The sequence below is a fragment of the Lissotriton vulgaris genome, chromosome 3_1 (assembly GCF_964263255.1).
Source record: "Lissotriton vulgaris chromosome 3_1, aLisVul1.2, whole genome shotgun sequence".
Taxonomy (NCBI): Eukaryota; Metazoa; Chordata; class Amphibia; order Caudata; family Salamandridae; genus Lissotriton; species Lissotriton vulgaris.
Window position 1 is genome coordinate 1,418,276,053 of NC_141689.1, and position 13,695 is coordinate 1,418,289,747.

Here is a 13,695-nt window from a genome sequence, read left to right on the forward strand (position 1 = left end):
TTTTGACCTCATTATATCAAATTTAGTTTTGAATTACGAAAAACAATGTGGGAATAGCCTGTGTGCCATTACACTGCATTTTGCCATTTGGCTGTTTATTTTGCCAGATGACAGACCAACAATCCTGGTGTCTTGTTTATTATTATTTAGCCCGTCAATAGGCAACAGTAATTTTTTTGATTGATATATTGTCCCACAGATTTTTGACATTATGAATACTCCTTCCAGATTTCAGAATTGTGCGGAAAGTATTTCCCCAGCAATAATTCTCAGACACCTCCTGATACCACCACACTTCTCCAACTGTGACTCCACCTCTGGACATGACATAACTGGACGATATTAGGCACCCCCCAGCATGCTGGTGTCAGTTCATGTTTCCCACGCCTCATTAACGTGTTCTAGAACTCTCTGTGTATCACTGACAGATTCATCAGCTTTAGACAGAGACTGGGTCAGAGGTCTCATCCATGTGCCTCATGCTTCAAGCCTTGGAGACAGTGGACATGAAAACGTCCCTTTTTGATTCCCACAAAGACTATGTGGTGGCTGAAATCTGGACGCAAAGCTGTGACCTGCAGCTCTTGCACCTTTGTGCACCATAAGGCCATCTGGGAGGAGGAGACCAAGCCACTTTGGCTAAGGCTGGCAACTCACATGTGAACTCCCTCGTCCAAAGGTATGTCACCTTCCAGCAAATATTTGCTTAGATCTTCTGACAACCCCCCCCCCCCACAAAAACACCGTAGGAAGGAGAAGTATTGTTCTCTGGTGCTGGACTCTAACTTGACATCGGATGATTCCCCCTCTCCGTTCTCATCCTACAGCACCTAAAAAGATGGAACTAAAGTTTTCTGGTCCTTAGGCCAACCCCATGAACTTTGAGGACCTTCAGACAGCAAAACTGGATGTTTTAAGAACATTCCTGCAATTTTCTGGGCTACTACCCATGAGAGATCCAATCCTGCAGGTTCCAAACCCAATGCCCCCTAAGCCTACATATCCAAGCTCTAACATCTGTGGTGAAGTTGAGACCCACCAGGGCTCTATCCAACGTTCGCTCAAATCCTTCTTTGGAATCACATTTTGGACACTCACAGAACCGAGTCCGCTACTGGCCAAAGAGTCTATAGACGAAAGTAACATCCATGTAGCAAAGGAGGTGGCCAAGACAACTTATAATGATGAACCATATTCTGAGCACCCCCAATAGCCCATCGCTATTCTTTTCAATTCAGAGTCAGATGCCTTTGCTAACTTTGGAAGAAAAGTAATATGGTCATAAGGAGGATGATGACTCAGAGCATAATTACCTCTTGCCATCTTCCAATACTGATGCTGCCATTTGCTTGGACTTACAAAAGGCCAGTTTCCTGGTTTAAAGCAAGAAGGGGCATATTCTTACCCCTCTGACTGTGTCTAAAAGGAGGTTTCATCTTTTACAAAGGCCATTCTACGGAGCTCTTGCTTCCATTTAATGAGGTGTCCTAGACCCTAGGGTGGCTGTATAGAGGAAACCCTAGCTGAGCCTGGCTTCGATGGAAGTTCTGGGATTTATGTACTTCTGAACTTGACATCTGGTTAGTGAAGGCACTAGTCCTGGAACATCTCCAGCAGACAATGGCTCTTCTCCACGACCTGAGCTGTGCCATCACTTTCCAGAAGTCTCCCAATCAGAGACTGGCCTTTTTTGAAATGGTGCTGGAGTCATCCTTCATAGGATTGCAGATATTCAGATGATGATTCTGATGTGTCTGATATGTCTAATTCAAGCGCAGATCCTGGTCCTGCAGGTCTTCCCTCTGCTGGTCCTCATGGCAGGGTCAACATCCAGATTCTAACAGACAACACCATGACTCCTCACTGATATCAACTGCCAGGGTGGTGTGGGAGTGTGAAGCCTATCTTGGGAAGCAATCCACCTGTGGAAGTAAGTGCAGCAATGGAGAATCTTCACAATAGTGGCTCACCTAACAGGCTCCCTCAGTACTCTCACTCACCGCTCATTGAAGGACCACACGTGGGAGTTACACCCTTAAGTGACAGAGGAGATCTCCTCCCTATTGGAGTTTCCTTTTGTGGATCTTATTGCCACAGCCCAATCCTTCTGAATGGTTTCTTGGGGGATACCTTCAGGTTTGCGTGGACTCTGAGCCTGCTGTATGTATTTCTAACGATCCTGCTTATTTGAAATGTACTGGAGAAAGTGCTGAATGATCAAGCAATGAGGATTAAAATCACTCCGGAATGGGTTTGTACGATCTTGTTTGCTGAGCTGATGCTCCTTCCTTGCCCAGGCATAGCGGACCTGCTTTAGCAGTGGTATAGTCAAGGTCCTCAACCTCCCTCCTGAAATGCTTCATTCCTTGACATTGAGCAGTCCTGGTTGGAGACCTTTTGCCTTCCTGATGAGGTCCCTGACTTCATCTTAGTGGCCATAACACCTGCTACTAAATTAGTCTATGCAGGCCACTAGACTAAATGTGTTCAGTGGTGTAAGTTTGAAGTCTTCACCCCCTTCTAATCTCACCTTTTGATCTCTCCTTTTCTATGTCTTGCAATTTGCGTTGTTCCTTGCTCATCAGGGCCTTGTGGTTTCTATTGTTAAGGGCTACATAGCAGTCCAAATGCATGATCAACCTTCAACGTTTAGATCACTACTGGCAGAATGTTTTTTGAAATGTTTGTTCTATTTGTGTCCTCCCATTCAGTTTATTGTTCCTTAGTGGAGTTTAAATCATGTGCTAGCTTTCTTGATAGCATACTTCTTTGAACTAATGTTTAGTCAACCCCTACCAAGCAAAAGGAGTGCCTGCGTAGGCTCATCCTCCGACATGCCCTGTTTACTACTTTGACTGCACATGTCAGGACAGCTTTTTGTGGGCTACGCTGAAGTTAAGGGCAAGGCAGTGATGAAATGCACTATATCATGTTGGATCATCCTTTGTATCAAGATCTCGTATGCCCTGGCCAAGGAAGACCCTCCAGAGAACATTCATAGTCATTCTGCCAGGGCCTTGGATGCTGCCCCTACTCTTTCTAGAAGTGTACATGTCCTGGTTGCCAATGTCTGCCGAGCAGCTGAGTGCCCATACTTGCTTACTTTGCAAAGAACTTCTGCCTTACTTGATGGGTACTTTGCCCGAGCTAAGTTTAATAATTTCCTTGCTTAACCAGCTATACTTCCCAACTCCAAGGAAAGTGATGAATCTGTGCACAGATGTATCAATAAAGAAAACATACCTTAATTTTAGTAATGATTGTGGATACAGGGCAGAAAAAAGTTGCTGGTTGAGAAAATTCTTTTGGACCAGTCTAAAGCCCGGGAGGAGTGTCCATTAAATAAAATATGTGTGAAGATTATGTATTCACTAGACATATGGTTACCAAAGGTTAGACACTGTTTTCAGGTTCAGAGTTAAGATAGTATTTTTGTTTATAAGATATAAACTCTAATTGTTGTACCACAGAACTTAACAGAACTTTACACACGTTTCCTTCAGTAAAGATGACTCTAGTTATCCCATTACGGTGGATGGTAGTCCCTTAAGCTTTCATATCTTTTTCATTCTCCATGTAACAGTGACCTAGTTATCTGATCAAAGCTGTAGGGCCTTACTAAAGATAGCCTTACTCAGAAGATGTAGTCTTGTGACTAAACTGTTAGTTTTGGAACTTAAATTCTAATTATGGCTCATGTGCTTCACTGAAATTGTGTGATTCTGAGGAAATCTCTTACTATAATATAACTGCACCAAGAGGTTGCCTCATGGCTGGAAATGCTCTTGGGTATTTTACCATTTGAATTGTTTTGCGTCATTCAAAAGGTCAAGTTCCTTTGAAGAGCTTTAATAGAGTGAAATGCCATGATGTTAAGAGATTACCTCATTTAAAAGTGAACTGTTTGAGAAGTTCAAATGAAAGATTACCTAATTGAAAAGTGGACATTTTATTACTGTTAAATGAAGATTGAAAAAATAAATGAAAATACAATCTTTCACAATGATATGACCTTATTGTAGGCAGCCTTATTAAAATCACACACTTTTGAATATAGTTCTGTGCTGCTTTTAGTCTTACCGCAATATACATTTATATATTTGTTTATGGTCGTTGTTATTTACAAACATTTTAAAACAATCCAACATTAGTGATGATCAGAATTAAGTTACATCTAAGGAAATACACAAAATATTAATTATTATGAATATGAACTCCAGATTTGAATTCCTGCATGTGTATTCATAAATGTACTGTTGAATGCAGCCTACAATTTACACCTCCACAGTGTCACTCGTGACAGTGGAAGGGCAGTGGTACACCAGGTCAGGACCTAGGTTTTCAGATTATTAATGCGTGGGTGATTAGTTTGACTGGTGTTGACACCCAAAGGTTATGTTCTAGCCATGGGTGTAAAACCCACTTTATGTATTCCGGTCTGCCTACCCAATAACCAATCAGTGGCTTCTCTGGGCTTTTCAGAAGCTTTCAGAAATTCTGCGCAAAAGAAACATCCAACCTGGGAATATGACTCTCTACCAATACAGTGGTTCAGGACAGTGAGGCTGCAGTACAGTTGTTTTTATCTGAAAATGTATTTTAACAGATTAATTATGCTATGTCACTTTAAAACGCGTCACTGCGTCATACATGCATGGTGAGCAAAAGTAGCTTGAAAATAATGCTTGCAGTGTAATTTGAATTAAAGATGGAAATCTAGCTACTGAAAACAAAATTCTTTCTGTCACAGGCCATAATTTAGACGATGGAATTTGTATCAGGTTCTCTGATTTTTCTTATCTCATGTATTTTCCCCAAAGATCCATGGCACAGCCTATTTCAGACTGGAACATTACTTACCAGCCAGAGTGATGGAAAAACTGGACCTGTCATATGTAAAAGATGAACTTCCCAAACTTCATAGCACTTATGCTGGAGCATCCGAAAAAGAGACTGAATTGGAATTTTTAAAGGTAAATCAAAAAATTGTAACATTGAAATTACGCAATGGATATTTGTATCGAAATGTAATTCTAACTAGAAAACCAATGAAAATCAAATGCGCAGATGACCTTTTTTATCTTGTGACTACATATGAATTAAAGATTTTGATGTTTTGGTATCCAGGTCTGATTGCTGACTGAGTTAAGCACTCTTCCGTGATATCTATGTATGACTGTCAAGTTTCAGGTTGAAATCCTTGCATGCAGACAATCCTAATTAATACTAATCAAAAGTGAGTTATTTCTAAAGTGTTCCTGAGGAATCTCAATAGATTTTGCTGGCTCAGAAAAATTCTGAAATGTTCAATAGTCTTTATCGCCTAGCTTAGGATTTCCCATGTGAAACTTTACCAGAACATCGCCTCACATCCATGTTACTTGTGGTCTCAAGTGCAAGAAAACAACTCTGGCAGCTGATCTCATCCCTGTGCTTCCCCAGTAGAACTTGCACTCTGCACATATTCAAGATATTGATCAAGTGTGCATTTATGTGATAGTGCCATCATACCATACGTCTGTATCACTCTCAACCTGGCCAGTATGTTTAGTTCCAGGACAGTATAGCTTTCCCCCCCCCCCCCAAAGTAGTTGCTCCTAGTGGCCACTGACATGGTTTTCTTTTTCCCAGGACCTGACTCCCAAGAAGCAAAGCAGCACTCTGTAAGGAGTGAGTGATCAGTATTGGTCCCGGGGTGTTGTCACTGATGCCCCACCCCACTTTTTAAATTCTACAATGGCCTATTGCTATGGGAGATGTGCCCCAACAGCTCCTAGAATGATGAGGGGATTCCGCGCTGATATGATTACTGGTGATCTGATCCACACATTGCCAGCTTAGAGATTCAAATTCAGATTTTTGTGACCAGAATTGTTATTAAAATGGTCCTTTTGCAATCTGTAGGCTGGGTCGGTGACCACAAACATTATACACTGAGAATGTGCCATTATGCACATGTGAAAACTGAATATCTCCAAAGGCTCTTTTAGCTCCATAACTATGCAAAGAAGATGTTAACTTTGTACCCATCACTGTATGATCTGAAAAGTATGTGCTGTATTTGAAACTTTTAATGATACATATCACAGTGGCATCTATAGTTGAAGAGATTGGTTAAATGTATAAAAATGCACTTAAATTGAATACAACATTTCTATTTCTTCTTAGCATTCCTTTAATGCAAGGTCTGCTGACATTTTTAACACACTGAAGGGTTTGAAGAAAGACATCACTTTATATACGCTAGGCTAAAGTACTTTATGTCCACTTAGACAAGGTGCTATTGCGGTATTAAATGATGTATAAATACAAGTGATTCTTTTTTTTTAATTCATTGGAAACCCTTCAGCATTGTTTATTGGGGCATTTTTATGCTTTTTAAGAATTAGAAATTCTAGGTCAAGCCCTTCCCACAAACAACTGCAACCTACCCACAGAAGAAACACAAGACCTTTAGTCATCCCCAAGTTACCCTTGTATAAATATTTCAAGAGAGCGGGCCGACAAGATGGCTGACTGGCTACACTAGGAGTGTGCTCCTGGCCCGATTTCAAAATACTGCATGATCCTGCGGTCCTGGTGGCCCTGCATTTGCATGTATGTACGGGACCCCACGTTCACTCCACCAAGAGTGTGGCGCATCCCATGCTCAGCAGTGGAGAGGGCCGCCTGTAAGGTGAGTTCCCTGTGCAGCAGTGGAGTGAGCCACCTCCCCGGATTGTGCGTCCTCTGGTCGAGCAAGCCAAAAGCTCAGGTTAGGGTCGTCGGCCCCGCAACATAAAACTGAAGGTTAGTCGATTAACCACTGCCAACGAAGTGCTGTCCCCCCCTCCCCTCCAAGCCACCAAAGACTCTGGGCAGCCAGCGGCACAGCACCAGGTCGTGACAGAGGGCCTGCGGCCATAAGAGGTACGAGAGGTGGGAGCTCTGACTTCGGTGTCGCCTGCAGCCACTGCAGTGTGGCTTGCCAGTGCCATGCTTCTGGGAGCAGTGTTGGCCCTCCCCCAAGTGTAGGTGAGGCCCAGGCGGTCGGCCATACTGCAGCGAAATATCGCCCCCAATTAATTGATCAGCCTTGTGTGACGGCTGGGGTCGCCTTCAAGAACACGAGAGTCTGGGCCCCGGTAAATGTTTGGGCCCCGTTCCCACTGACTGGCTGCACCAGAGACATTGATGGGGACATCGAGTCGTCTAGACCCCCCCCCAATCCAGCCTGAGGGAAAAATACACTAGGTGGCTCCAGAGACTGCAGTTATCCAGCGCTCACTAATGAATTGGCGGGCCTGCCCTGGGAGAAGCACAGGGTAATCCAGGTATGAGAGGTGTGCGGGGGGCCCACAGAGACACACCTGGGTCCCCTTGTGGCCCTCATCATAGGTGGATAAACCCATGCTGAACATGCTGGGAGTCAGTGGACCCCACCCCTGCAAACGACTACACGGTGAAGGACTGGGCAGACCCAGAGAGAAGAGCTCATTGTATCTCTTGGATTGTGGTGGGGCGCAAAACACATTGCTGGTGTGATCAAGATTCCCCACCCCATGGGTGAGACAGCCGCGAGTTTTAGGAAGCCCCTGCCATAGTGCTGAAGCACCCTGCATATTGCACATGTGGCCAGCATCGGAAGGCCCAGTTTCTTATCTAGCTGCGTTTGAACAGAGACCTGTGAATGCTTGGCCCCAATCACCCAGCATAGCTGCTCATGCAGGCATATTTAGCGGCTGTGCAGTGGGAGCACCACACATTATTTTCGACTGTGGACGGGACTATGATCTGAAAGAATTGGAAACACTGATATCCGGGGGGCCAAGTGAGAAGTAACCCCTCCACGACGTGGATAGTGGCCTAGGAGTGAGGCTTGGTGACAGACAGTAGCGGAGAGAGGCCAACACCCTCACTTAAGTGACTGCGTGGACGACTGTTCCCAGTGACCTAGCACCCATGTTCACTTGCTTTGCTCCAACCGGCCACTCACTATGGGCAATGACCGAGCACCTAGAGGTACACAACAAACTAAGATCAATCAGTACGAGATCTCAAGAGCGGGTAGCAGAAGGTACTGATTGGCCACAAATCCCACAGGATCCAAGGGGACCCAGAGGGGTGGTCAGGCGAAGATTGAGGCCATGACACTGGACGTTAACCTACTGAGAGCGGACCTACGCAAGTTAGCAGAGATATCGGTCAAAACAGAGCAGCAGGTGTCCCAGATGCAGATGGAACTAACTGCACTGAGGGCAACAGTCGCCGAAGTCACGATCACAGACGTTGGAGGCCTGCACAGAAGATGCAGAGGGTCGGTCCTGTAGATGCAATATGCCTTTTGTTGGATTCACTGTGGGCGCTGAGTGAGGTGCCGAGTAGGCATTCCTGGAAGAATGGATCAAAGCGGAACTACCAACTGTGAGACTATCGCAACTCTTCATGGAGGAGAGGGCACACAGGTCGTTCGCCCCTCCTTCCCCCACCCCAACTTTGCCCGGCAGCCCCTCCAAGAACAGTTATCGCTAAGATCCTAAATTACAGGGTCCCACAGTCCATCTTTCCCAAGGTGTGCTGAGAATCACACTATGCGACTCTTCCATGACTACACCATAGCTGTCCAAATACTAAGACAGTCCTTTCTCGATGTTAAACAAAAACTGAAAGCAATGGGCCTCACTTACATGTTGCTTTACCAATTAGATGGGTGACTGAGGAGAATGAAATGAGGACGCACTGGGAGGAAGCCTGAGGGACTGAGAACTATTGAGTGGACTCATGGGCGCCCTCTTTCCCCTCCTCCTCCAAGCCTTCTGATTAGACGGTTGATCTGTTCCGGATGTGTATGTGGTGCTGTGCATTGAGTGATATCTCTGTATCTTCTGCACGTGTTCCCCCTCCCTCCCTCCCCCTCTCCCCTGGCAATTGCCCCACGCCTTCTCCCCTCCCCTCTCATCCACTGGTTCAGTGGTGGACTGGTACCCAAACTGGACAATATCCCCCCTTTTATACAAGGGGACAAGACATTACTACACTGCAACTTTATTTCCTGTTCGGTGTCAAGTCGTTACTCTTATGGTTTTATTTTTTTGCACTTATATGCGTTGTGCTATTTGCAAAATGTGAATAAAAACCTTTTAGAATTATAACGCTCTCTAAAGCTCTTGATAGGCCCTCACAAGTCCTCATCGGACCCTCGCCCTTATCTTGCCCTTAATGAGTCTTAGCCCCATCCTGGCAGTCTTCAGAGCAGCAGAGACACATTTCATGGCTATTAGACCTTATCACAAAGCTTACTCGAGACTATTGAAGAAAAAAATGTTAAAGGATTCTGGAAACTGATTAAGGAATGCACGGGTGAGGTGGCGGGATCCATGCTGTGCTCTGTCCCAGAGGCCAAGTGGGTAGCCTATCTAGAGGAAATATATGGTAAATGGCCGAGCAAAGGGGAAATAATTTCATCAAGCTGGCCAGGAAATATTAGGAACGTAATAGCTGGCTTAAACCTAACCCGAGCGGCCGGACCAGACAATTTACCAGCAATTATCATAAAAACTAACTCAGAATGGTGGGCTGAGTTTTTTTCAAATATGTTTCAGGGAATATTAAAGACTGGTATCATGCCAGAAAGTTGGAAAGGGGCAATCATTAGACCTGTTCATAAAAAAGGCGATGTAAATTCCCCAAAAAATTACCGCCTAATAAATCTCCTCCATATTGGGGAAAAGGTATTCTCAAAGGTAATCCTAGGCCTGCTAAAGGATTGGGCAGAGGATAACCAGTTAGTACCCCCAGAACAGGGTGGGTTCAAAGAAGGGCATTCGATGGTGGACCACTGCTTTGCTCTCTGGGCCATCGCGCGGAAGTCGATAGAACAGAGGGGTAATTTATTCTGCTGTTTTGTGGACTTCCGCGCGGCTTTCGATCTTGTGGGTAGGGAGCAGTTATGGGCAACCTTGGAAGGATACAATCTACACGGAGACCTTTTGGCCATCATAAAAGCCTTACACACAGAAAACTGGGCCCAGATAATCTTGGACGAGGAGGGTGGATTGTCTGGGAAGATCCAGATTGGAAATGGCTTGAGGCAGGGTTGCGTACTCGCCCCACTGCTTTTTTCTCTGTTTTTGGCCGACCTACCAGCAAAACTAAGTGAGGTTAAAGGGGCGAGTCCAAAATTGGGAGGTAATCATGTTTCGTGCCTATTATAGGCGGATGATCTAGTGATTATGGACCTGACACAGATAGGCCTCCAGAGGAAATTAAACATGTTCAATGAATACTGTCGGAATAAAAAGTTAACAGTGAACATGGATAAAACTAAAATTTTATGCTTCGGTAGGAGTAAAACTAGCTTCCTGTGGTATCTGGACACAAAGCCACTCGAGAGGGTGAACGAATACAGATACCTGGGAATCTGGTTTATGAGTAACCTTAAATGGTATACCCATCTGGAGGCTCTCAAAATGAGGGCATCTGCCTCTGTGAAGGGGCTAAAAAGATTTAATAGTGTGTACGGAGAAAACTCAGATAGGCCGGTCATAAAAGCCTACCTAGCAATGGTCCCCCCCCAATTCCTGTATGGGGCAGAAGTGCTCTATTTAAGTGGGAAAGAAGGGTGGGATAAAGAGGGGGAAATATTTTAAAAAACCTGTTCTCTTTATTATTATTATTATTATTGCATTTCTTATATAGCGCCAGAATCGACCCCCGAAGGGGTATCTCCGCGCTTGCCTTGGGAACCCGTCCTGGTTTTTCCCTGTGAGATAGCCCCTACAGAGCATCCCCAAGGTGAAAGCCAGGCATCCCGCCGCAGGGGGGCCGTTGTGGAGATTAAGCAAGCTTAATGCCCAGAGTTGCATAGTGTGAACCCATGATTAGGTCAGGCACCGAAGCGAGAATTATCGAGTCCGTGGACATTTGAGCTCAACACCCTGCCGCGTCGGGAATCGAACCCTGGTCCCGGGTCTGACCTCTGCTTCAGGGTCTGCCTGCTCTAACCAGTGAGCCACACTTCTCCACTTCTCTTTGCCTAAATCCTCTACGGTACATGCTGCAAGACTGGAGCTGGGAATTACCTCCTGGGCAGTAACTGCCTGTATGGCACTAATCCGCTTTTGGCAGCACCTAGGGTCTAGAGAGCACTTAAAAATTTCACAGTGGTGTAAAAGTGAAATTGTCGCTAGCGAACTGACCTGGGCGAAAGAAACAAGACCCGCACTAAGTGAGGCCTATGGTGTGTTGGGTTTAAAACTATGCCCAGAACTGGGTCATCCACGTATAGCTAGGAAGGAACTGAGTTCACTGGGAGCCGAGACGTCCCGCACATATGATAGAGAGTATCTCTCGCAGAAAGTTTCGGTGTCGTATATGACCCTGGCCTGGGAACTTAACCAACAGTACCCCTACTTAGACAGATTGCCCAGCTACCGCCTAAGACGTGAGGTCCTAAAAGTGCAAATGGGGATAAACCCCTGCTATGGGAACAAGGAAGACAAAAATTTTATGTTGAATAATAATGGAACCTGTACTTGCGGGTTAGGTACCCACTGTGATATTGTACATATTTTACTAGACTGCATGATGTTTTTAGATTTACGAAAATAAATGTTATGCCCGATTTTAAAAAAATACAGGATCAGAAATAGGATGCAAGCTGCTAGCTTTATAGCTGAAATGGGGTATCTAGATATTGCTTGTGCTATGGGGAAATGTTTGTGTAAAGTCAAGTTGTTCCTAAAGTGTTCAGAGTAAATATCTTATGCGGCGCTCATGGGGGAGGATGATCCTGTACATGTAAAGGTTAACGTTGTGATTTGGAACCTTTGGAATTGATTTGATGCTGATGGAAATTACCTGACTTAATTACCCCTAGGGGTATTTTTGTATTTAGTACGAAGGAATGTTCTATTTTACAGGAAGTACAAATGCCATGTTTTTAATATGATCTTGTTTAAGTTTTAACAGTAATTTTATGTATAGGGTATACTTTAAGGTTGTAATTAACCAAATAAAGTTTTCTTACTGACTGACACAAAGCTGTGAAGATCACTACTACCTGCCATCATGCCCTCTCCGCAGAACTGCCAACACCTTTATAGTTGCTTTAAGAAGACCTCTATTCCTGCAGGCCCTTTCACACCCTCCATTAGCTTCTGATCCCACTGCCTGGCCTGCACAGCCCATGAGACTGTCTGACACTGTGTTGCCACCTCCCAAACAAAAGAGTTCAGGCGCCTGCATCCAGGGACTTGCAAATGCTTGTTAATCTGCAGCTATGAGGGTACGGGAGGTGCAAGTGAAAGGGTACACATATGCAAATTCTTTTTAATCACAGTCTTGCAGTTTAGTAGCAATATTCACTCTCTGCAGTAGAAGCAAACTTTATCTTTTTTCCTTAGGACAGTGATAAAACACATGCCATTGAGATGGGCATTATTTTGTGAAGTGCCAAAAACAATGTGCTTGCTTTTGTGTGCAATTGGAAATCATTATTGGGCCAGTAATTCAAAGAAATCTGCATACTCGATATATTGAAGTTTCGTTCTTTTTTGTTGCAACTTGCAAAGTAAGGATACAGAGTATCTGTTGTCATATATGCACACGTTTTCACTTAACTGTTGAAAACTTGTAAAGGGACAGGAAGAGTGCTTGCCCCCCCCCCCCCCTAATGAGCTACTGCATTTGGATACAGCCAGAAGTGAGTGTCGCACAGGGATTCCACTTTACACATACTTTTTCACAACTGTGACATCAGAAAGCAGTTACAGACCACAATTAACCCCATGGCTGCTAGGCGTTTTCCCGTCCTGCGCTGAGTTTTATTGTTTTCCTTTATTTCATGACGAGCTGGCCTTGTCATCCGCGCACGGCAGGTAAGCGTCATGACGAGGCCAGCTCGTCATTAGCCTCGAAGGGGTTAAAGAGAAAGCTGAAGGCCTCTCTCTTTTCTTCCACCAATCGCTCTGCTTTAACACTAGAAGCCTTTAATGCTGCAGCGTGAGTGGGCAGCACGCACAGCATGGGTTTTCTGCTGAGGATCCTTTGCCACTCCATTCATGTGCCTCTGAGATATGGGGACATCCCACAGTTTGAAGACCACTGCTCTAGATGGTATTTCCTTAAAAATATCCTAGCAGTTTATTGAATCGTCTCTTGCAGTGGATTGTCAAACAAGATTTATTGAGTCCTCATAAGCAATGTCCTCAGACACCTTCGCATCTTTAGAATGCGGCTGTATGTCATCGACGAAAGCACAAACACAACGATCTTATTACCCCAGCTGTCGAGTGGGACTTAAGGTATCTTCAAGTCACTTTTGCTATAATTGTTTTTCATTAGAAATAATGTTTTTTTTAGAAGGTGCCTTAATCCCTGTTTATTACATCATGAATTGCTTGATCCCTTTCATTCAGGTTTCCTTTCTAGATACATCATTAAATCTGCTTTAGTGAAAATTTGGGACAAATTAGCATCAATTACGTATCAGACTGTTGTTGCTTATCATGTTAGATCGCAAGGGGCGATTGATACGTTCAACCATACAGTATTTTTGGAGCATCTGGGGTCTAAGATAGTGGCCTCAGAAGTAATTCTGCAGCAGTTGATGCCATGTAATACCAGTTACAACATGTTAGGCTGGAACTGTTCTTTTTCTGTCCCTTTGGCAGTTGATTGTGAGATTCCCCAGTGATCAGCCTACTCCTTATTGTT

At 44.4% G+C, this 13,695-nt stretch overlaps 1 protein-coding gene across 9 annotated transcripts in view; it reads left to right on the forward strand.

The window, feature by feature from the left end:
* PTPN13 (protein tyrosine phosphatase non-receptor type 13) overlaps nucleotides 1-13,695 on the forward strand; it is a 981,974-nt gene that overhangs the window by 478,092 nt on the left and 490,187 nt on the right. For all 9 annotated transcript variants that reach the window (XM_086961883.1, XM_086961888.1, XM_086961886.1 and 6 more), the window contains one exon: nucleotides 4,821-4,973. In XM_086961883.1, the coding sequence (XP_086818009.1) occupies nucleotides 4,821-4,973 (153 nt within the window). The remainder of the gene's footprint in view (nucleotides 1-4,820; nucleotides 4,974-13,695) is intronic.